This window comes from Clarias gariepinus, chromosome 7, assembly GCF_024256425.1.
Source record: "Clarias gariepinus isolate MV-2021 ecotype Netherlands chromosome 7, CGAR_prim_01v2, whole genome shotgun sequence".
Taxonomy (NCBI): domain Eukaryota; kingdom Metazoa; phylum Chordata; class Actinopteri; order Siluriformes; family Clariidae; genus Clarias; species Clarias gariepinus.
Window position 1 is genome coordinate 13477421 of NC_071106.1, and position 24061 is coordinate 13501481.

At 39.2% G+C, this 24061-nt stretch overlaps 2 protein-coding genes across 3 annotated transcripts in view; one reads left to right on the forward strand and one right to left on the reverse strand.

Annotated features, from left to right (window-relative positions):
- cmip (c-Maf inducing protein) overlaps positions 1 to 12920 on the forward strand; it is a 32767-nt gene extending 19847 nt beyond the window's left edge. The window contains exons 10-21 of the mRNA XM_053500045.1: positions 271 to 609; positions 970 to 1035; positions 1631 to 1657; positions 2331 to 2379; positions 2533 to 2640; positions 2757 to 2873; positions 2957 to 3097; positions 3377 to 3424; positions 4559 to 4705; positions 7768 to 7873; positions 9596 to 9666; positions 9757 to 12920. Coding sequence (XP_053356020.1) covers positions 271 to 609; positions 970 to 1035; positions 1631 to 1657; positions 2331 to 2379; positions 2533 to 2640; positions 2757 to 2873; positions 2957 to 3097; positions 3377 to 3424; positions 4559 to 4705; positions 7768 to 7873; positions 9596 to 9666; positions 9757 to 9810 — 1273 coding nt within the window. The 3' untranslated portion in view covers positions 9811 to 12920. The remainder of the gene's footprint in view (positions 1 to 270; positions 610 to 969; positions 1036 to 1630; positions 1658 to 2330; positions 2380 to 2532; positions 2641 to 2756; positions 2874 to 2956; positions 3098 to 3376; positions 3425 to 4558; positions 4706 to 7767; positions 7874 to 9595; positions 9667 to 9756) is intronic.
- A 3015-nt stretch (positions 12921 to 15935) lies between these two features.
- plcg2 (phospholipase C, gamma 2) overlaps positions 15936 to 24061 on the reverse strand; it is a 36363-nt gene continuing 28237 nt past the window's right edge. The window contains exons 25-34 of one of the 2 annotated variants that reach the window (XM_053500165.1): positions 23805 to 23971; positions 23591 to 23693; positions 23297 to 23500; positions 22953 to 23092; positions 21169 to 21283; positions 20781 to 20960; positions 19302 to 19390; positions 18908 to 19104; positions 17948 to 17977; positions 15936 to 16493 (exon numbers count right to left, since the gene is read on the reverse strand). In XM_053500165.1, the coding sequence (XP_053356140.1) occupies positions 16451 to 16493; positions 17948 to 17977; positions 18908 to 19104; positions 19302 to 19390; positions 20781 to 20960; positions 21169 to 21283; positions 22953 to 23092; positions 23297 to 23500; positions 23591 to 23693; positions 23805 to 23971 (1268 nt within the window). In that variant the 3' untranslated portion in view covers positions 15936 to 16450. The remainder of the gene's footprint in view (positions 16494 to 17947; positions 17978 to 18907; positions 19105 to 19301; positions 19391 to 20780; positions 20961 to 21168; positions 21284 to 22952; positions 23093 to 23296; positions 23501 to 23590; positions 23694 to 23804; positions 23972 to 24061) is intronic. The other variant, XM_053500166.1, reaches the window with a different exon arrangement.

Sequence of the window (24061 nt, forward strand, 5' to 3'; positions counted from 1 at the left end):
TAGGGATTTTGCAGTCTTTGTTTTGGTTTGTTTCGTTTTTTTGACATGATGATTCTTAATTAATTTACAGACTGATTTAAGTTGTTTTTCACTTTAAGAAAAAAGGGTTTTCTAAAGCACGGTTGTATATCTTTATCAGCTAAATACAAGCTTGTAGGTATTATTGCAAATTAAAAACCAAAAGATTTAATGTATTTGTATGTGAAGAAACGTAAATTGTGACTCTCTTCTTTTTTTTTTTTCTTTTTTCTTTTGTTGCGCCCCTCTCAGTCGTGATAACTCTCCTAGTCTGAAGGAGATAAGGAACGGCTGTCAGCAACAGAGCGAGCGGAAGCCCCCGATGCCGCTCCGGTTGATGCGTCCAGATCCTCCGACCTCCCTTTCGCCCCCTCCCTCCTCCATCGTCAACTCCAGCGAGATCCTGGTGGAGCTAGAGCGCAACAACAACACTGCCAACACGACGCTGCGCAAGGCGCCTGCAGGGGGTGACAGCGAGCCCAGCCTAATTGAGTGCTTGCTGGTGAGCCCGGCTCTCAGCGCCCTGTCCATTCAGCTCCCTGCCCAGGCTGACCGAGTGCTCGCCTGCTTTGCGCTCATCCTCAAGATGCTGTGAGTGTCTCTGGTTATTCAGAACAGTAATAAATCATGACCATGTGTGTAACGCTGTCTGAGCTTTAGTTACTACACTCTTGTATGGAAAGAATTTAAGCATTTTGTAAGAATTTTTTTTCTCTCTCCCTACGTAAGCAGGGATCTGAAACCTGCTTGTAATTGACTTGGTTAAATAACTGTGGTACGGTTTAACACCCGATCCTAGCAGCATTTGCAATCCCAGCACTATTCTCAAGTTTCATCTCTTAAATTTTCTATGTCACTTCGCTGACGAACATGAGGCTTTGATTTCCCTCATTTGTTGTTCTTCCTGTGCATAACCCTAATCCTGTGTTTCCTCTGGCCCACTCTCTGCAGCTCTGACTATGATGACTGGAGACCAGCGCTGGCTAGCCTGCTGCAGCCTATCCCATTCCCCAAAGAGTAAGTGTTTCTCGTTTTTTGTTTTTGTTTTTTTTTTGGTTCTAAAACCTTCTCCGGTTTCATATCGTCTGACGCACTTAGAAAGAATCCCTCTCCCTCAGATTCATTTTATTACTAAAGATTATTTAATTTATTTTTAATGCCTGCACCCTGTGCTGTGGAGGTGTGTGCGTTGAGGGCGGGGTGCATCTCACTGGGGTCAAGGAGTCAGGGAGTCTGCTGACGTGGCTAAGTCAGCAGGGGGATGGTGTGGCTCGAGTCCACGGAGCCCGCAGCACCTGAGAGCTCAGTGTAATTGGCTGTGCCGGCTGTGGGACTCATTATGTGTCTCATACGAAGCCCTGCAGTTGCCACATGTGGGGAACTCACCTGCGCTCATATGTTACTCTGAGCCTTCAGACCTCATTAAGAAAAAGGCAACAACAGGCAGACATCCCAGAGTGCATGGGAAAAACATGAAATGTGTGAACACACACGTGCGCCCGCATGCGCACGCACACACGCACACGGTTATGCTCGCATACTGACTGTGTGTTTTTTCTTTCTCCCTCCACCCCTCTCTTTCTCTCTCTCTCTCTCTCTCTCTCTCTCTCAGAGCCCTTGCTCATGCCAAATTTACGAAGTAAGTGACATCAGTAATATATTTTTCTATTGTTTATCTCAGTTTAGTAGTTCAAATAGTAGTTCAAATTAATGTTATTAATTTACGCACATAGACATACACATGTATTTATGTCACACTTGCACTATTTTTTTCTGTTTTAGAATGTTAATAATTAGCATGTGATTCAATTGCCCAGAGTAAATACTAACTGAAATTAGATGGTGAAGAAGGGAAGAGTAGATACCACTCATGTGCTATGAGTTCAAGTCATAAAACTATTTTACAGGAAAAAAAAAAAAAAAACATAAAAGTTAGCAACAATTGGTAAAATGAGACTAGGCATATAACAATATCAGATATACAATGTATTTATTCTTTAACAGCATGCTAATTGGAAGCATATGAAATTGAGAGAAGGTGACAGGGTGTCCAGACAGTGTCAGTTAATATCACAGAGTTCAAAACACCTGTGCAGATCATTCAGTATTCCTAATCTTCCATGGTTTTGTGTAGAAAAAGGCTCTTTTGGTGTATTGTTATAATTTTTTTGTAGTAAGTCTTGTACTGCACTGTGCATTTACATATTTAGACAGAACACTAACATAATATAATCTGCGTAAACAATGCCGCACATTCAGTCTGTATATTACTAAAGTGTAACGTGTAGTTTAATTGTTCCGTGTCTTTGCAGAGAGCTGAAATATGTTATTCAGAGGTTTGCGGAGGACCCCAGACAGGAGGTGAGTCTATAATGTCCCTCCTTAATCACTTTTTATTGCGGATGTGCTCTTTTTATTGCGTGTGTGTAAAGAGAGTGTTTATAAATAAATAAAAATATATTTAATCTGGTAGTTTAGAATGTCTGCTAAAATCTAGGCTATTGCTTTCTATAGGTGCACTCCTGTTTACTCAGTGTGCGCTCTGGAAAAGATGGCTGGTTTCAGCTCTACAGTCCAGGAGGCGTGGCCTGCGATGACGATGGAGAGCTGTTTGCCAGCATGGTCAGTATATGTACAGTGTGTGTGTGAGGGCCGAGAAAGACTGAGAGAGTGCACTTGTCATCTGCTACGTTTACAGTACATTTGTGTTAATAGCTGACACCTTGATGCCACCACAGGTTCACATCCTCATGGGTTCTTGCTACAAGACGAAGAAATTCCTTCTGTCTCTGGCAGAAAACAAACTGGGGCCCTGCATGTTGCTGGCACTGCGAGGAAACCAGACCATGGTGGAGGTGTGTATTTGAGTGCACGCACGCACGCACGCTTGGAACGAGAATGTCAATCTCGGGTCTCATGGCTACGTTTTTACGTGCAGATCTTGTGCCTGATGCTGGAGTATAACATCATAGAGAATAAGGACACGCAGCTGCAGATCATCTCAACTCTGGAGAGCACGCAGGTCGGCCTGCGCATGTACGAGCAGCTGTGCGACCGACAGAGAGAGCTTAAAGAACTAGTGCGTAAAACACACGCAGACACACGTTTAAATGACCATTTATGGAAGCTATTATTCTCACACCAAGCTGTAGTAAGATTATGGCCTAAGTTTCCTGAGAAAACGCAAAGTTACATATTGCTGTGGTTGGGTTAATGCTGTGCTCTCATTTCCAGACCTTTCAGTGACCCATTTAAACGTCCCACATTCTGATCTCACACACGCCACCTGCCGGTGAGAAGCAGGAATTTACTAAGAAAGGCTGTAATTTTTCCTTGTCTTTGTCCTTTACTTTTATAGCAAAGAAAAGGAGGGCCTACTCGACTCACTCTGCCATCCAAGTCCACGGTGAGTTGTTTTATTTTTGTCTATTATTAGTTTTTTTCCACAAACTAAAATCTTTTTAATTTTTTTCTTTTCATAATGATGCCAAGTCATAACTTTTACTACTTTTGGATACTTCTAAGTGGATGGAGTCTCCCTCTGAGCCAAAGGCACTAGACTTTCATAGATGGAAAAAAGTAATCAATTAAAAAAAAATATGGTAATAAATTCGTCATGGCGGTTTTTGACAATATATTATAGCTACTGTATAAAATAGTTTAATAAGACAGATTAGATACATCATAATTTAAGACTAGGTTATGTTAGTGTTTAACAAAAAAGAAAAATTGTTTCAGTGCTGTGTTTATGTATAAATCTCTCTGTATGAAATCTTTTTTTATTTTCTGACACCATTATTTGCTTACGACCTTGTAGACTATATATTTAGCACTTTGTAGGCTATGTAGCAATATGTTTGGTGAGGCTTTACTTTGATCATGCTGTATTTATTTTAGTATCATGGAAATGAGCTTGCCAAATATAAACTGTCTTTCTTTAAATTTCTTAAAAAGGTAAGGATATCAGTCTGACATATTCGTCTTAGCCAGGTTACCTACGTTATCGATACAGCACATGCATAGCAGTGCTGCTATGTGTCGCATCTTCTCTCTCCACTTTATAGCCAAATTACTTTTGTAAGTCTCTTCAGGCTTTTTCTTTGTCAATGAGTTCAGGTGTTGCTGAACCAGCTGCCCTCACATCAAGTCTAGTTCCTGAAGAAGACAAGAATATTGCCCTCGACTAAATTCCCTCATGCTATAGCTCATGTTACTGTATAATCACGGTCAGAGCTATTTCCTGCTACATCACACACAGCGTCACCGCTGTCAGGATTGTGCTTAAAGAAAAAGCTACCTTTGGACCAGAGCAAACAGCAATTTGCATAATAAGGATTTTATATATATATATATATATATATATATATATATATATATATATATATATATATATATATTATTATTTTTTTATTTTTTTATTTTTTTATGGGAAGGCAGCATCTTTCTAACTACATGGTTTTTTTTAAGCTCATGTTAGGAACTTTTTAAATGCTGCACTCTGGCTCGGGTTGCGTCTGACCGTGTTGTGTTCCTCATGCAGGACGCTGATCTTGCTCGCCTGCTGAGCTCTGGATCCTTTGGGAACCTTGAAAACCTGAGTCTGGCCTTTACCAACGTCACCAGTGCCTGCGCTGAGCAACTCATCAAGTTGCCGTCCCTTAAACAGCTCAACCTGTGGTCCACTCAGGTAATCCTGCAGACCATTCCTGCATTCAGATCACAGATCCCTGTTTATCACTTCACATCATAAATCTGACTTAAATGACTTTCTGACATGGTGGTTAAGCCAGTCTAAAGCCCTGTTCGTTCTGATCATGTTCATTTTGGATGAGGGTGTCATTTTAGCATTTATTTGTAATACTCAGAGATTTTCTGAAAAACATTGTTGTTTTGCCGTTTTTATTTTTGAGAATATCTATCCATCCATTGTTTATATTACTTAACATGTTTAGGGTTATGGAAGGCCTGAAACATATTCCAGTGAATTACACCCTGGATGGGGTACCAACCCATGTCAGGGCACAAGCACACACTCATACCCTCAGTCATATACTACGAGCAATTTGAAAATGCCAGCCTTCTCAGCATGTCTTTGGACTGTGGAAGCAAACCCACCTGGCACATGGAACATTCAAACTCCAAACAGAGGCAAGACTCAAGTGCTTACTTTTACAGCCTGTATTTAAACTCGATTGGCATATAAAGTATTTCCAATAGTTTCATAATGATGGATCCTTTAAATACCTCAAAATATGATTCGGACGGGTTCGAAGCACTTTGCTTCCAAGCAAGTCTCTCATAAGGTTTCTTCCTGATCTTGTCTCAGGATCTGTTATTTTTGCCTCAGTCGCATGTGGCTCATTCAATAAGGATATACAGTTACATCCAGAATTCTGTCAAGCTTGCTTTGTGACAATGTCCATTGTCATAAAACTGAATTGAATTTTGCAAGCAGATTAAATGGGTGATAGAAATGACAGCTTGCAACGTATAAAGTATCATGTTTACTTTACAATGTCATGTGGCCTTGGTGCTCTGTAAATAAACAAACATATTACCACCTGTAAAACACAAAGGTTGTTGTACCCCAGTCATTTCCCCTGAGATGCATTCAAAGCTATTTCCAGTTCCATGCACTTTCTCAGTAGATATACACATTGGCCTATATTGGATATAAACATTCGAGTTACAAATTTCTACAAACACTCGCAGACAAGTCACAGAAGTAGCTCACGTGTAGTGTACAAAAAGGTAGACACTGCAGTGCACCAGATCCCAATATTTACAACCATATACAATATTATTAGTGTATAAGTCAATGTGCAGTGCATCCGGAAAGTATTCACAGCCGATCACTTTTTCCATATTTTGGTATGTCACAGCCTTATTCTAAAATGGATTAAATTATTTTTTTCCTCAGAATTCTACACACAACACCCCATAATAACAACATGAAAAAGTTTACTTGAGATTTTTGCAAGTTTATTAATAATTAAAAAATTGAGAAAGCACACGTACATAAGTATTCACAGTCTTTGCAAAAATGAGCTCAGGCGCATCCTGTTTCCTCTGATCATCCTTTAGATGTTTTTGCAGCTTAATTGGAGTCCACTTGAGGTTAATTCAGTTGATTGTCATGATGAGGAACGGCACACACCTGTCTATATAAGGACCCACCGTTGACAATTCCTTTGACTTGGTTTGGATGCTTGGTTTGTGTTCTGGCATTAACTGTCTGTAGATCTCTGAGACATGATTGTCTCGAGGCACAAATCTGGGGGAGGTTGCATAAAAAATTTCTGCCGCTTTGAATGTCCCAATGAGCACAGTGGCCCCCATCATCCATAAGTGGAAGAAGTTCGAAACATCAGGACTCTTCCTAGAGCTGGCCGCCATCTAAACTGAACGATCAGGGGAGAAGGGCCTCAGTCAGGGAGGTGACTAAGAACCCTATGGTCATTCTGTCCAAGCTCCAGAGGTCCTCTGTGAAGAGAGGAGAACCTTCCAGAAGGACAACCATCTCTGCAGCATTCCACCAATCAGGCCTATATGGTGGAGTGGCCAGACGGAAGCCACTGCTTAGTAAAAGGCACATAGCAGCCCGCCAGGTCTGATGAGACTCTTTGGCCACTCTACCATATAGGCCTGATTGGTGGATTGCTGCAGAGATGGTTGTCCTTCTGGAAGGTTCTCTTCTTCCATTTACGGATGATAGAGGCAACTGTGCTCATTGGGACCTTCAAAGCAGCAGAACATTTTCTGTAACCTTCCCCAGATTTGTGCAAAGTCCCCAGAGGTCTACAGACAATTCCTTTGACTTCATGCTTGGTTTGTCCTCTGACATGAACTGTCAACTGTTTCATGTCAGAGCACATGAACCAGTGGGACCTTATATAGACAGGTGTGTGCCTTTCCAAATCATGTTCAATCAACTGTATTTACCACAGGTGGACTCGAATTAAGCTGCAGAAACATCTCACGGATAACCTGGAGAAATAGGATGCGCCTGAGCTCAATTTTGAGATTCATGGCAAAGGCTTTGTGTGCTTTTTTTTTTTTTTTTTGCAAAAATCTCAATGAAATTTTTTATGTTGCCATTATGTGGTGTTGTGTGTAGAATTCTGAGGGGCGAAAAATTAATCCATTTTAGAATAAGGCTGTGAAATAACAAAATGTGGAAAAAGTTATGCGCTGTGAATACTTTCCTGATGCACTGTATGTAATGTCTTAAGTCCGGTATATTGATGAAAGAAAATGGCTGTCCTATAAAGTTGTCCTGATGGTGAATAATCCTAATTTCGGAAAATCCTTAACAAAACAGAATTTACAGTCCAATACAGTGGAAAACAGCTCTGAGACAAAATGGCGCCTGGGATTCCCTGCACGATTTAAAGATGCAGAGACAACACTGTTACATTTGACTTGAGATTCATTTCCTTAGCCGCGTTTTTGGTTTTTGGGAAAGTGATGGCAGTGTGGGGAGAAGGGACAGATTTAGTCAAGTGGATTGGTATGCTGTACATTGTATATTTGTGTCAAAGGTGTATAAGCTTTATAACTTATGGACAAGTTCCGTTTAGGGAACACATTTGTAAGTTGCGGACTACCTGTACAAATATTATTACAGATGCCTCTAAAAAGAATATTGTTTAAACCGGACTTAGGTTAATATCTAACTTGTATTTGCTTTACATTGTCTTCTTTAAATGCTCTCTGATAATTGACCAACAAATGAATTTTCTCTGTCAGTTTGGAGACGCAGGGCTGCGACTGCTTTCAGAGCACCTGGCCTGCCTGCAGGTCCTCAACCTGTGTGAGACTCCAGTCACTGATGCTGGTCTTCTAGCCCTTAGCTGTAAGTATACACAAATTGCCCCTCTAGATCAAATGCCACCCATAGAGATTTACATGTACACCACTAGGACTTTTGGGGGCTCGGTGATTAAGGTGTTGGACTGCGGACCAGGAGGTTCCTGATTCGAGCCCCGACGATGCTGAGTAGCCCCTAGTAGACCCTTAGATCCTTCACCTGTAAATGGCGAGTGTATATACAGTACATTGCTCGGAACCATTCATCCATAGGCCAAGTTCACACACTTATTTTACTTCCCTGTACTCTCATTATAACTGCAGGCGGAGTTATGACCAAAACCATGACAGTGATCATAAACTAACTAGCTCCTCCATTTGACTGAAAAGTGTACTCCAGACATGAATTGCGACAGTAATGACCTTAATTAAATCTTCTGTGTCCCACCTGTGGGTCACGACCCAGTGTTTAGGAACCAGTGGGCTAAACAACCTTATTCTATGCATATGTTGCCCATAATGTTTGGTAATTTTACTGTAAAAGAGGCTTTGTGTTTGTTAAATTTTGCAAACTAGTATTGGAAAGTGGTTTGAGCTCTGGTGTTTAAAAGGTTAGGAAAGTTTGTGTATAAAGTGTGTTTTTGACTTAAAATATTCTTAACACATGATTAGGGCTGCAACTAACGATTATTTTGATAATCGATTAGTTGGGCGATTATGTTTTCGATTAATCGGATAAAACTTAGCCGCTTCTTTAATTTTATATTTTGCTTATAACTATTAAAAAAAAAAAAAAAAACATAAATCAGGGTATTATTTATGTATAAAAAATTTTTTAAAAAATGCAAAAGCCACATATAGAGTTTAATAATCTTTAATTTTGACATTTTAAACCTCAAATGAAATGTAGTAGAGAGAGAGAGAGAGAGAGAGAGAGAGAGTTTAAAAAATACACTGATCTATTGGACTATAAAAAAAACTGTAGAAATGCAAAAAGTTATATACTGTTAAATATAAAACAAATATACTGTTATTTGCATTCGCTGAAAACCACAACAATCACTAAATGTAATATTCTACTGTTATTCACACCGTGTAATTTAAGCTGATCTAAAATAGCGCCATTTAACTAATCACTATTGCTCATGAGGTGATTGCGCAATGAGATTCTAGCGAGATACACGTGAACAGATCTAGCGCGACGCGACTGTCCCGAAGTTAGCAAACAGTATAAATAAAAGCACTTAAACTATACAACTTACACGATGAAGAGATACAGTTTTTACCGACCCTGCTGACGTTTCGCCATCCATAACGCCAACATGTTTTCGTGCATGACATGCAATGAAATCTCGGTCTTGAATAGCGTGCAGGTTACCGTCTTCTTAGAGGAGTTTAATGTAAATTGCTATAAAACCTTGGAGGACTCGGGGCGCGCGCTTTTTCCTGCCGGCGCTTCTGTAACCTCCATTGCGCGAGCGGCTGTGTATCTGTGTATATTTGTGCATCTTGTGGTCGCGCGCCTCAGTGACGTAAGCAGCCCAACTAATCGATAACGGCATTCGTTGACAACGAATTTCATTATCGATAATTATCGATTTTATCGATTAGTTGTTGCAGCCCTACACATGATGGGTTTCCAATAGGGAGATAACCTCATTATTTATCATGGAGCATGTGCACTGTGCACATTTAAATAACATTCATCTGTTCCAATGAATCGGGTTCCTACAGTAAAAGTAATGTTTCTTTCCGTTTTGTTTTACAGCGATGAAGAGCCTGTGCAGTTTGAATATGAACAGCACTAAACTCACTGCAGACACCTACGAGGACCTAAAGGTACCATATTTATCTAAAACCTAATGGATTTTTCAATAAATTTTTCCGCAAAGATTTTTCCTCACACTGGTTATTCCTTCTCCCCAACAGGCCAAACTTCCCAACTTGAAGGAGGTAGATGTTCGTTACACAGAGGCCTGGTAAACCTAATCAGCACCCAACCCTAATCCTCAAGGAATCTCCGGCATCATATAGGCATATGGATTCGCTGATACCATCAAGACACCGAGCCTTTAACATCATCACAATCAGTAATTTGCAGAAGAGGACTGTGTTTATAGGAACATGATTCAACACACCAAGGACCTTCCGGTGACACGAGGCCAGCAATTTGTGTAGTGTCGTCATCAAACCACAGAAAGGACTGTCTTTGTAGCCACATTAAAAGCGCAAGAATATTTATAGTGACATTAGCAAACGAAAGGAGGCTCTTGCTATATTTATATCTCTTAAGGAGACTATTGTTTTTCTCTTTTCGACAGTCGTTCCCTGTTTTTTTTCCCCCCTTTTTTCCCTTCTCTTCTTGAAAGCATATCAACCCAATCAGCTGCAACTGGTTCTGTGTGCAGGTGTGTTTGATCAAAACATTGCATTCTTCTTTTTCTTCTTTTTTTCATGATAAGAGACATAAAACCTCAGAGGCTGACTCCCCTGCCTTCATCCCTTTTTCTTTTTCTTCCTCTCCATGGGGAGCCATTTCCCCCAAGGTGCACCCTGACTGGTGAGAGCCACATTCCAGTATAGTTTTGATGTCACCTCCCAGTAGGGAAAAAAAAGGAAGGTGCATTCGTGCTCGGCCTTTTCAGTTCGCACCCCCCACCTCTATCCTTCATGACAACTTGATGCTGTTGCCTCTGATCTAGAAAGTTGGTAGCCTGAGTGTCCACTACTGTACACACTCATTTTAACCTCTCTCTATCTCTGTCTCGAAAAAAAAAAAAAACATTTATTACCTTGAATGAGCATATTTTTCCACACATCTCTGCTTTCATAAATTGTGTGTTTATACAGTATAAAGTGTGTGTATAAAAAAAAAAAAATTATATATATATATATATATATATATATATATATAATATCTCGATATCTATATTCCCTTTTGACATTTTAACAATTTCAGGAGCTTGGTTGTACAACCTACTAAAAAGAAGAATTTTATCTTTTTCGCTTTTTGTTTGTTTGTTTGTTTTTGTTACGTTCATGTTTGCTCATGCACCCATATTTAAAGCAGCGGACATTCAGAAGGTAGTCTGGGACTACTTAATATTTATGAAGCCCTAGCATTTTCTCATGATCCACTCTCCTTGACAACATTCTTTCCCCCCCGCACCGCCAAGACGGTGCTTACGGGATATTTTCTACGAAGAGAGCACCTTTTAAAAAGTGGCGTAACAATCTCCGGATGCAATCTGTTTAAATATCTCAAATTTTCTCAGCCTTGGTGAAATGTCTGATTTTCTTATAGTGCCTATTTTGCAGCGTGGGATTATCACATAAGGCCTCGTAGAAAACATTGTGCACGTTTATAAGAAATCAAACGTCAAGCCATAATTTGTGAAACAGTGAAAAATTATTCATGTATGTTTTATCTTCCCGTTTTTTCCAACATTTCCAAAAGTTTTAAAGTTACCGAGTAAGAAAAACATAAGAAGGAAGAGTTTACAGAGCATGTTGTTGTTTTGTGTAACACAATGTCTTCTGTAAAACATCCATATATATTATGCAAATTTTATCCCGTATATGGTGAGAAGAGCCAGTCATAGCTGAAGCCTAAATGAATGCTTTGTTTAGATGTTAATACTAGAGCCGGATTACAGAAACGACACCAGACTGCTCGTATCCTCTCTCCCTGCACTTCCAAGCACAGCTCTGATTTTTGCTACCCTGGTCCGCTTGACCAGTCTCTGATCGGACGGCTCGATTTACTATGCCGTTACTATGCCTGGTCCAGTGGAGAAGCCTGAACTGTGTACGGTAGCCTTAAATGGAGCACGGAGATGGACGCCGTGCACTGAGAGTCTAATACCGTGTGTCTTGCGGGTGGTAGTGGCACAAAGGCCCACCGTGTTCTACCATCTCAGGTCCAGTAAAAGACGCTGCGCTCGTGGTTGCATCCTGTATAATGTACATACCAGTGTATATAATTTCCCTCACCCACTCTGTCGTATAATTCTTCATTCGTTTTTCTTTCTCTTGTCCTTTTTTTTGAGAGAGGGACTGCTGTTGCCTTGATTTTTTAGGATTTGTCTCCTAGGTCAGCTTTTCTTTATTTGTATGTTCGTTCTTTTTTCTCTCTCTCACACACTTTTTTCCCTCCCAGACCAAGTGCACTGTAATATCCTTTGAAATATAATTGTTTTAATTATTTTTGTCACTTTAGTCCACGTTTGTTTTTCTTTTGCTGCATGTACATGATGCGTAAGCAGAATGTTTTAATTTCATTTCAAATGCTAAATCAGATTTCAATGCAAAAGAAAAAGCGAGTTTGTAATTACAGAAGAATTTCAGTAGAGTGCTGTATGCAGCACAAAGGTAATCAGTCGCCATTATGAATGAAAAGCCAGTGCGCTCTGTATGAGGGAGTGAACTCGGCTCAGTAGGCAGAAACCTGCTGTCGTCACCCACCAACAAGATGTCTGGAGTGGTTCTACTGTGTAAATTGGATCGGATCTGGCTACATATCTTTTGAAGGCATCTCAGAAAAAGTGCAATGGGGCTAAAAAAAAAAAAGCAAGACTAATTTCTCAATTTATTATTATTTTTTTTGTAGAAAACATGGGGATAACTTCCCTTACAGAGCTTGTTAACTATTAGTCATCTCTCTCTCTCTGTTCTGTGTTGCTCACTGGTCTTCTCTCATACCCTTCCACCTTCTATTTCACGATAATAAAATTTTTTCAGCAATTTCTAAAAACAAGACGATGGAGCAGCTTTGTATCATTTTATTTTTGAATTGTGACTGAGTCTTAACGTGGTGATGAATGGGACGTCGACCACTGCAGTCCCCTCCCGGGGGCAGTCATGTACATAAATTAACTACATTTCCCATGATTCCTGGAGTTTTTGGCAGATAGAACCTGCTGCCCATATTTCCTCCTGTCTGTGTTTTAACTGCTTCTCCAGCTGGGTCACTGCTGCTGCTCTGTGGCTGTTTGTAATGACAATACAAGACCTTGAACAGGAAAATAAGTCAGCTACGATGTGAAATAATTTCAATCAGAATAAACTGTCTGTGAATATGTTTCAAATGCAAAGTTGTGTTCGTTATTCCAATGCATTTCATAGCACAGTACACAGATCATATCAATATTAATGATTTCAATCCTAAAAGCTGCTTAATAAATTCTTAATAACACACGGTGGAATTAAAAACCTGGAACCACTGGGTTTCCAAATTGTTTAAAAGCAAATTTTGTTCCTTTTATTTAAGACCCAAAATGGCTTTGAAACACAATCGGTAATTAAATAGAAGCAGGTCTAACAATGTTTGATTTTTTTATTTATTTATTTATTTTTGAACTGTTGCGTCAGTAGTTTTTTTAAAACAGCAATAACTGTCACTGCACTGAAGTAGTTATTAGTCTGCATAAAACAGCATCAGTTCTAATGCATTAAGTAATGTTCAGCTTTCTCGTATTCAGTCAATTTGAGCATTTTTTGTCATTTATATTTGAATACCATACAAGTCAAGAGTAAAACCTCCCAGTATTTCTCTCTATAATCCTTGATACAGCCTTCTTTAGCATTTGTAAAGTACATATACAGTATTTTAGGCAGGTTGAGTCTTATCGCTCATACTATACTTAAAGGGTTTTGTGCCTTTATTCATGAGAAATCTTATCGTTAAGTCCCAGTTGAATTTATTTATTTATTTTTTTAATAGACTTGAACTACAGTATATAATTTTCTATATTATGTTTGGAGGTAATATATTTAATTTAAAAAAAAAATTCACATTTTAAAATGAAACGAGCATTTTGTTCAAATGGATTTGTTTAATTTTTCTCCATCAAATTCACCTTGCAAAATTAATTCTAGAAAAAAAGTTCAGCGATGAATACAATAAAAACTGATTTTAAAATGGTTGAACATCTAAAAATCTGAATTATTGAAATGATTAAATTATTGACCAACACCTACTAGCAGTGTTGGAGGATCTTACTTTTTAAAGTAACTTATTACATTATGAAAGTAATTAGTTACATTACAGCGTTACTTTCTGATAAAAGTAACTAGTTCGAGTACTTTTCCATTGCAGAAAATGAAAACTCCTTTGTGATTTTTCATGCATGTTGTTTTAGTCAAGACCTTTAGAATTATTCTACCATCATCACTCAGTAAAGTTTGGCCCATAATCTGTTAACTACTAATACCACAATCTCACAAACGTATTTTCGCACGGTGGGCGTCACACATACGACTTTCACACACACACTAACGGAATGACTGCTGTCTGGCTCACGGATTATATAAACTGACTAAATCACGGATTGCATTTTTGAAAATATAACTAAATAACTGAGTACTTAATTGGCGAACCTATGGCGTTGGATTACTCGTTACATCAAAAAAGTCATCCAAGTACTCTAAAGCGTTACAAAGTAACAAAGTAGGCCACCAATGTTCTGAATGGTTACTGTACATGAAAAACACTTGGTAAAGGAAAGTGAGACGCACAAAAGATTTCCATATCATATGGATTTTGCATTTCATATTATAGTTTGTTTTAGTTTTGGTGGAGAGGGAATGATGTAATTGTGTGAACGCTGAAATAAACTCAACTTCAGTAGGTGTTTCATCGTCATGATTATTATTCACAACTGAGTAATGAAGAGTCTCCTGCCCACCTACTTGCATGGTGGCTTAGTGGTTAGTACTGTTGCCTCACACCTCTAGGGTTAGAGGTTTAAATCTCACATCTGGTCTGTGTGTGGAGAGTTTGCATGTTTTTGTTGTGCTCGGTGGGTTTCCTCATACACTCCTCACCAGAACATGTGATGTGGGGCGGTTGGTGTTTCCAAATCGCCTGTACTGACTGGGTGTATGTGTGTGTTTGTGGCCTGCGATGAGTTGGCATCACATCTGAGCTGTACCCCACCTTGTGCACTAAATTCCCTGGCAGAGGCTACACAGGATAATCAGCACCAGATGATGGATGGGGGATGTGGAAGGAACCCCACATGGAGACCATGGACAGATACTCCAGAGCTCAGGATCGAACTTTAGACCCTGGATCTGTAAGACTGCAGCACTACTAATAAATTCCTCATTAAGGTTTATTGCGTTTGACTCAAGTTTTTTTTTTTTTTTTTTTAAGGATTTTTAAATAATACAGACACAATCAAACGGACAGACGAACAAACAAACCCACCCACCCACCCACAGCGCTGAAAACATATAACAATATGCAATGTACAAGAAAATATAAATCTCTGCCTGCTGAAGTTAAGCAAAGCAAAACAAAACATGATGGGAAAATAGAAACCTCTATTAAAATAAACATTTAGAGTTTTTGCTAAAAACAGTGGAGAGGTTTCCAGAGTTTCCAAAATTTGTCCGACCTGTGCTTAAGATCATGAGTTAGTTTCTCCAAGGGAAGGAAAGATGACAGCTGGGATATCCACATAGTAATAGTTGGAATCATAGGCTGAGGAATCTGAGTGCGCTCATAAAGCATAGTACCTAGAGGTGGCCCCTTTAAGAGCTTTAGTTGAAATGATGGTTTCTTCCATTTCTGATAAAATAGTGCGAAATTTGTTCTGCCCTAAGAGGGACTCTAAGTCAGACACGCCCTTAGAACCCCACTCCGACAGCCCAATACTCCTAATCTGAATTGGAAACTCAGGATTAAATGCCAAGGGAGAAGGAACAGAAATAGTGTGAGGAATGCCCAAATATTTTTTCACATCTTTCCAAACCAGTAATGTATTATAAATAATTATATTATCAGTGACACCTTTTATCTGATCGATATTATTAATAAACAAAAGGGATTCTAATCTTTTGGGATAACAAAATAAGGATTCAAAGTAAATCCATAAAGCATCCTGCCTATTCATAATCCATCTTGTTATAATTTTGAGTTGAGCAGCCCAATAGTAAAGCTGAAAATTGGGCAACGAGAGACCCCCCCCCACCCCCCCCACACACACACAAATCTCTTGGTTTACAGAGAGTTTAGAGAGACCAACTCTCTGATTTTTATTATTCCAGATATAACGAGATATAGAAGCGTTTAGTGATTTAAAGAAGAATGAATTTAAATAACACGGAAGATTTTGGAACACAATTTAGACGGGGCAGTACATTCATTTGTATGCGTTTGACTCAAGTTTTAATCTTTTCTTTTATATTTTAAAGTCTTTTGTTTATGAAAAAAAAAAGTCAGTTCTTTAGCTTAGTTCTTTATTATTATTATTTCATTAAACCATTGGCAGTAAATGAACCACAAATATTTATCACACTGCAAATGAATATGAATTGTAGTTTGAGTAAGACGGTTCAGCCACACTGCTTTGCTCCATGTAGACGTCTCTGCACAGTCCCAGCTCTTCACAATTAAAGGATGTTCTGCCGAAGGAAGTCAATAATCAGTGTCTGAGAGCGTTCACACCCCTGGACTTTCCAGTCTGGAAAGCAAAGCTATCGCAACTCCCATCTCTTCTGCTTTAATCTGCCTGTTCTGTAAGTTTCCGCAGTAGAGCAGCTGAGCCAGGGAGAGGACGCTTTATCACTAGAACATGTGTGTGAGGGGGAGCGGGTAGGCGATGTGTTGAGCACTTCTTCAAGAGTAGAACCTGCTGTTGTTGATCTTCTTCTCTTTTATCCTGCATACAAAGAGAGCAGATGTTAGTGATTTTTTAGGGATCGCGTATTTAGACCTTTTTTAGATGAGCAAAATTGAAATCAATCATTAATTTCAGACTTCTAACTTGGAAAAACCATGAACTGTATACAAAGAACTTGACAAACCCCCTGTGAAGTGACCCATAGAGTTTTCTGTAGCATCGTTTTGAAGCTTGTTCTGGTGGTCACCATCATGGCAGGAGCTAAAGCCCGGTTAATACACAAATGGCCGGAATGAACAAAGCCTGGCTGTTGTTTTGAACCCGCCTACCATGAGGTCATTCATACCCTACACAGGTTGGCAAATTGGACACGCCCCTAATTATACATAAAATAAATCAATAAAAAATTTAGCCATAAAGTTTTTTTTGTTAATGGATGGGGGCATTATTCAATATGCTATCGAAGACTATCACGTGTTTTCTCCAAACAAACCATGCGGCGCCAGCCGACCATCTTTCCTATCCGCTCCTTCTGCTTGTGTGAGCTCATAGACGACATTTAGATTAATGTTAGAGTGCTAAGTGCCCACCACCTCACCCCACAGAGAGAGCTCGGCCGATCTGCTCTCTCTAATCCCCTGCGTGTACTGGGATTTGAACTAGCGATCTCCAGATGATAGGGTGAACACTGTTGGATTACAAATTTATTGAATGTTAAATCTAGGTTCCAACATAATAATATATAAACTGAAAACGTTAAGTACATTGGTTTTTACATTTTATGGTAAAGATGATGACATTCTAAGGAGATCAAGGTCACTGAGACATTAACCTTTTGTCTTTATGTACTTCCTGACCATCAGGCACGGTCTCAAGGTAAATGTGAATGCTAATCGCAAGGCCAGGCTGTGCCTTTGTCTCTATGATAATGTGAAGGTCTGGGCGATACTGTTTAAAAGGCACTGTTATTCTGATGAGATCAGGGCTGGGGAAATTCTGTTACCAAGCTGATTACTGTACTACACTTGTATGCTTCTTTTAGATTGTCTCCACCTCTTTGTATCTCTCCCAATTGGACATATACTCTCCAGTGCTTCTGCTTGAAAGATATCCCAACGTCTCCTGGTGTTTGATTTGACAAGGAAAAAGTTTCCAACAGCACTTTACCACTGTGCTTGAATATGATTAAACCCTGGTTAACCGATGAGTTAAATAAAAAATTCACAATAATACAGTTGTCATAAATGGAAAATCTAGCTATTGAGAACAAAACAGTTTTTTTTTTTTTTTTGTATTAGGCTGCAGTTGATTTCTGTTGTAATTGACAGCTGGATTGACCCGCTCTTGAAGTCAGCCCCCAGTGGACATTTGAGGAACTGCACATTTTGGCTTCAACCAAAGGTTTCTTCTTGAGACAAAATGAGTTCTGCATATTTATCTAGCACACTAAACTACAGTTAAGGTTGCTTAGTTTTATCAGGCGCATTGTGTACCTCAAAGACTGGTTGGTGTGTAAGTCAGAGCTAAAAAAAAACACAAAAAACAACATTTAATGCAGTCTTGAAGTCTCCTTGTTGCTTATTGCTTATTGCTCAGGTATGGTGGCCGAGAAGTGCAAAACTAAATGTCCCTGTGGCTTCAGTACTTCCTGTATATTTTAAGTGACAGATGTCTTGTCTGATCAGCGGTAAGAAACAACAAGCCAAAAAGGTAGGCGTGTTTTGCAAATTACATCCTTACTGCTGATTGGACGAGACATCTGCCACTAAAGATCATCAATAAAAATTTCATTCACAAACCACACATAGGCGTGTTGATTCTTACCGCTGATTGGACAAAACATCTGTCACCCAAAATATATATGAAGTACTGCAGCCACACGGACATTTAGATGTAATTTCATTTCAGTATTTTAGGATTATACAGCACTTTGGTGAACTAAGTTGTGTTAAATGTGCTTTAAAAATGATTCTGACTTCACTTAATAGTACTTGAATGTCTTAAGTGACAGATGTCTCATACAATCAGCGATAAGAATTTAATTTGCAAACTATACCTACCTTTTCCAGTTTAACTGAATTGTCATTGTGTTTTCTTATTTGTTATATTGTTTTCGGTTCTGTTATTTTGTTTTTTAATTTGTTATTTATTTCTTTTTTATTTGTCATTTTGTTTTCAGTTATGTAATTTTGTTTTTATTTTGTTATTTATTTATTTTTTATTTGTCTTTTGTTTTCAGTTTTTATAATTTTGTTTCCATTTTGTTATTTATTATAATTTTTTATTTGTCTTTTGTTTTCAGTTTTGTTATTTTGTTTTGCGCTTCTCGGCCACTGAACCCATGAGACCAATCCACTACAATACTGAAGCGTGTATTCCTGCATTGTGTTTTTCTATTATTCTGTTAATCAAACCAGCCATGATACTATGTTAGCGTCTTTACTGGCACCCACTTCTGCTTGCATGCTTCGTCAATCTTCTGGAGCTGATTTTCATTAGATCTGAACTCCTGCAGAAGGACGTCGTGGTGGGTCGAGGATGCGCCACGCTGGAGGCCGGAGTGTGTGTCGTATAAGAAGAGCTCGCTGCACAGCTCAGCCTGTCTTTTTCGGAGTTGGCTGGAGGAAGAGTACAGCTCCTCTTCTGCTTTCTGATGGAGCAAAGATTCAGCAGAACGTTTTAAAAATTATAAAAGTGAAATCCATATGAATAATAATAATTGTATTGTTGCGTAGTGGTGCCACTTTCATTTTAGGTAACGGGTTACAAAATGTGAAATTCACAAAGCGAGAAGTGGAGGCTGTCTCTATTGGAAAGTTGACAGAAGGATTGTGTTTTTTTCCTTACCTCTACCTGCTGAATGTCCACATAGACCAGAAGAGAAGCAAGCTCCAGGTTCTCACTGTAGCCGTTCTTCAAAGGAATTGATCGATACCCTGCAGGAGGAGACACAAACACACACCATCCCTGATCACCTGAGTATATTTCAAGTTTTTTTTTATTTTAAGTTTTCATTTAGATGATTATGGCACTTAAACCTTAAAAAATCCAGTATTTTAAAATATCTAAATATTTAATTTGAAGTTTGAGTAAATTACTATTCATATGGTATAAATACCCTGTGTCTCTCAGTACACACAACAACAATCATGAAGAAGAGTTTTGACTGGACAGTTGTCCAGAAAACGATCATAGGCACCCTCCACAAGGAGTTTTCAGATGAAAGTAAATTTCGTATTTATTTCCTTTGGAAATCAAGGACCCAGAGGAAGAATGGAGAGGCACAAAGTCCAGTGTAGTCAAACTTTCTACAGTCAGTGATAATCCGGGTTGCCAGATTATCTGATTTTGTGTTTTTCCACACAAAAAAAATCCAAAGTCAACAGAGCTGTCTACCAGGAGATTTTACTGCATGTTGACAAGTTTTATGGACATGCCGATTTTTTTTTCCAGCAGGTGCCCAGAGTGCCCAAACTGCCACTGACTAATGTGCTAACCATGATATTAATGTGCTTAATTGGCCAGCCAAATAGTCTGACCTAAACCCAGTAGAGAACCTATGTGAAGAGGAAGAGGGGGGGAACCAATACAGACAATACAGACACACTGAAGGCTGCTATCCAAGCAACCTGGTCTTCAAAAGTGACGAAGCAGTGCTACAGACTGACCAGTGCAGTAATTTGTGCTACAAGATCCCGAACCAGTATTGAGTGCAAAAATATTAACATACATTTCAGTAAAAGTATGGACATGTTTATATTTAAAGCCTTTTTGGATTGACCTTAATTAAATTAAACTGGGAATCCATGATATCCTAATTTATTGAGAAACACTATATACAGTAAGTATAATTTGTTTTTGCCATATGTGGCCTTATAAATACTGACTATAACTATGAACGTGAGCACATTCCATTTTAACACACAGAACACATCATCACACTATACTGGACCTTTAAAAAAGGATAAATGATAAAATCTTAAATTTTCATTTAAGGCAGAAAAAGGGATATGCTACACAGAATACTGTAATGTACTTGGGATAATGGAATAATCATTCGACATACTGACAAAAAACACTGACAAGAAAAGCATTTTCTTTGCTAGATAGATTTTACGCAGCCCAGACAATCATTACAACCTGTATTACATCACTAGTTTATTATAAACTATATAGAATATCATTCTCCTATGGCTAGTGGTTTTTGGAACAGCATGATTCACATGCAGCTTCATATTTTGCAGCTTGAGCTCCCACCCTCTCTAGTTTAAACTGATATTTTTTATTTAGTTTGACCGTGTCCTGACGTCTCCTGAGTGTCCTTACCCGTGCGTATGCCCTTCACCGGGAAGGTAGCCTGAGCAAGAAAATTGGGGTCTGAGAACATGTCCTCTTCAAACACCACAAAGCGCAGGAAGCTCAGCTCTGGTTCATACACAGTGAAGGTGATGGTCTCCGCATCCTGCCGATGAGGTCCGAGCCACACTGGGTTCAATCCGTTATCATCTACACACATCCAACACACACACCCACACCCACACACACCCACACACACCCACACCCACACACACATACCATTACAGGCTACAGTGAATCATCAATGACATCAGAATCTCTAGCAATAAATTAATAAAACATTTATGACTACAGTTTAACTTTAAGAAAATATTTTAATGTCTAAACTATTGCCACTCGTTCATGCCCCATTTCTTACGGCAGACTGTGGTCTTGAACTTGGTGGTGTCGTCAGTCTGGCCACACAGCTCGATCTCCACGAAGGGGTTGGAGATGCTGCGCCCCGTCTTGGGCAGGTGTCTGGCTGCCAACACCTACAGGAAGTTTGCACGTTACCTTAAATGACTGTGGATCTGTGATGTTATTAATATTTTAAAGCTAAAACAGTGGTGGGTATCAATTCTAACTTTTTACAGTTATAGTATTTACCTTTAATATTATTGCTATACAATTTTTTATGTGAGTAGATATTTGTCAAGCATTTTTAAAGGGAACTTCCAGATAGAACACTTTTTTTTAACCGTTTCTTGTTAACGATCTACCAAGGGTGTTCAAGTCAAACCAGGACTGTCAAATAACAGAACACAGTTAGGGGAGTAAAGCTACCTTTAATCCTCTGTATAAGCCCCTGCTACACTAATGCACTTACGCCAGAGTTTCATTAGTGCTCAGATACCTTCAAGGTAGAAAGTTTTAAGAAATTTCATCATACGTCCCAGTTTGTCTCGTATGAAACTTTAGTAATATATTTATAACCAAATTAATTTTTCAGGTGCTCCTATGAGCTTTACTCTACTATTTACATATTGCTTCAAATTTCTTTGCCATATTACCAGAATATAATCATATTACGAAGGGGTATCAGAAAGTTTTGATATTCGCACACCACAGATCCGGTCACTTTGCCCTACGCACTCCATGAGACGCCTCAAAACCTGGCAGTAGAAATCACTATTGACGATCTGGGCCCTGGAGACAAATTCTCTATGCACAATGCAGCGAATGTCGAAAAAGACAAAGAGCCTGCATCTGGTCGAACTGCGGACCTACCACGCCTTTTTTGGTCATGGAGATGATGGGCTCTTTCTCTCTGAAGACTGTTGCTTTGTCTCAGGGTCGTACACATACACCGACAATTTCATCAAGTAAAAGTTGTTAAATGGTTTCGACGTTTTCGGGATGTTTAGCTCGTTGAAGGTCTTGTCGTCTTCCAGTGATGTTCTTCCGCTCTTGAAGCTCTTGTGCCACTCAAAACACCTCGAATGACTAATTGCGGCATCGCCGTAAAATTGCCGAATTATGTCAAACGTCTCTGTGGCATATTCACCCCATGATGTCCATGATAAAATAGCAGAATAGCACCAGTTGTCTTTTGGCACACTGACTTATGAAGTGACTGCTCTCTATACCCGTGCCATCTGTAGGTTTGTTAAAAAAACTAACCTTGAAACTTTTTGATACAACCTCATATAACTGTAATCATGGTATGTTTACTATTTTTTAGACATAAATGGCTTCTAGAATAACTTATGTTCAATTTAAGTCATGTGTTGACCCAACGTACAGTCGAAAGAAGAAATAACACTTTGTGAAGGTGCGTGTTACAGCACTGAAGTTGGTTATTTTCCAGTAAGAGTGTTGTATTTTTTTTATGCCACTATATTTTAATAAAGAACTATCTATTTCTTATCTGTTTTGAGAAACATGTAATGTTAAGGATGTGGTGTCCTAGTGACACTTACGTTAGTTTAGCTTTTAAAATTTAAAGGATGGATTGTACTCACATTGTGATTTTATATTGATCATAATGGAGAATTTATGAAAAAATATTTTACACTGACATTTTTCACTATTTTAAAAACTAAGTTCGACTTTCTGTCTACCACATCATCAGGAAAATAAAATGAACTATAATATAAAGAAAGATGAAACTTATAAAAGAGATACGTAAAAAAACAGAAAATTATATAATAATAGTCCTACCCTGACACAGAGGGTGAATCTGACGCTCCTCTTCTCCTGCTGAGGGTCATAGGTGTCCGCGCGCATGAACTCAGGCTGCAGGACGTATCCTGTGCCTCCGTTCAGACTAAAGAGGGCGCTGTTCAGCTGAGTAAACTTATCTGGACAGACGGAAGACTGACATGTTATCACCTGGTGCCAGCTTTCATATACACAATCTCAAACATGATAAACAACAATTAACCCAGGAGATATTATTTAGCATCGGTGTACATTCAAAGACTAACATTTTAAATAACAGAAAAACCTGTATGTACTAAGTCACGTTTTTGAAATGTACACCATGGCCTTTTTTTTCCACCCACCTGCAGTTTGGAAGTTGAGCGCTACCATTTGGCAGCCGCACATCCATAGAAAATGGGGGTCATAGTTGGAGGAGTCCACTCGCTGGCCTTTGGGGTAGATGCGGCTCAGGGCTTTGCGGTTATACATCAGGAACTCGAATGAGCGAATTTTGCTGGGAACCTTATTCTCCACAAAGGAGCGGACCTCTTTGTAGGTGAAATTGTCTGATAGGAGGCACAGTGAGATGAATTTAGATGACGATGTCTACTCCTGGGGACATGAAGTTTACTATCAAATAAAAGAGAAAACGGTACCAAAGCGATCCTTGTCTTTGCTGCGAGGCTGACAGTACACTACCAGATCAGACATTTCCTTGGCCACCTCATCTCTGATCTCCACCTTCTCCTGCTCCTTTTGCTGTAAACAGAATATACTAGTGAGATTACAATCAAATGGCTTTATTCTTACTTGTATTTTAACAACAGGTGTAATCCTGCATGTGTGATGGGATAACGTTATTATAGTTACCTCAAACTCACGGGTTCCCTCTCTCTGAGTGATGTCCCAGGCCACCTGGTACCATTCGAACAGCTCCTCTGTGGTCTCCGTGGCCAAGTGGAATGGCATCCCGCTCTCTTTACTGTCCTTATTCTGCAGCGTCACCACCACCGGCCTGCCGTGTTGCGCTGAACGCACTGCGGACATCGACGCAAAAAGTGGTATTGACTTAGTATGACACACACCATATCAGTGTCCAATTTATTACTCAGTGCAAAGATTTACAT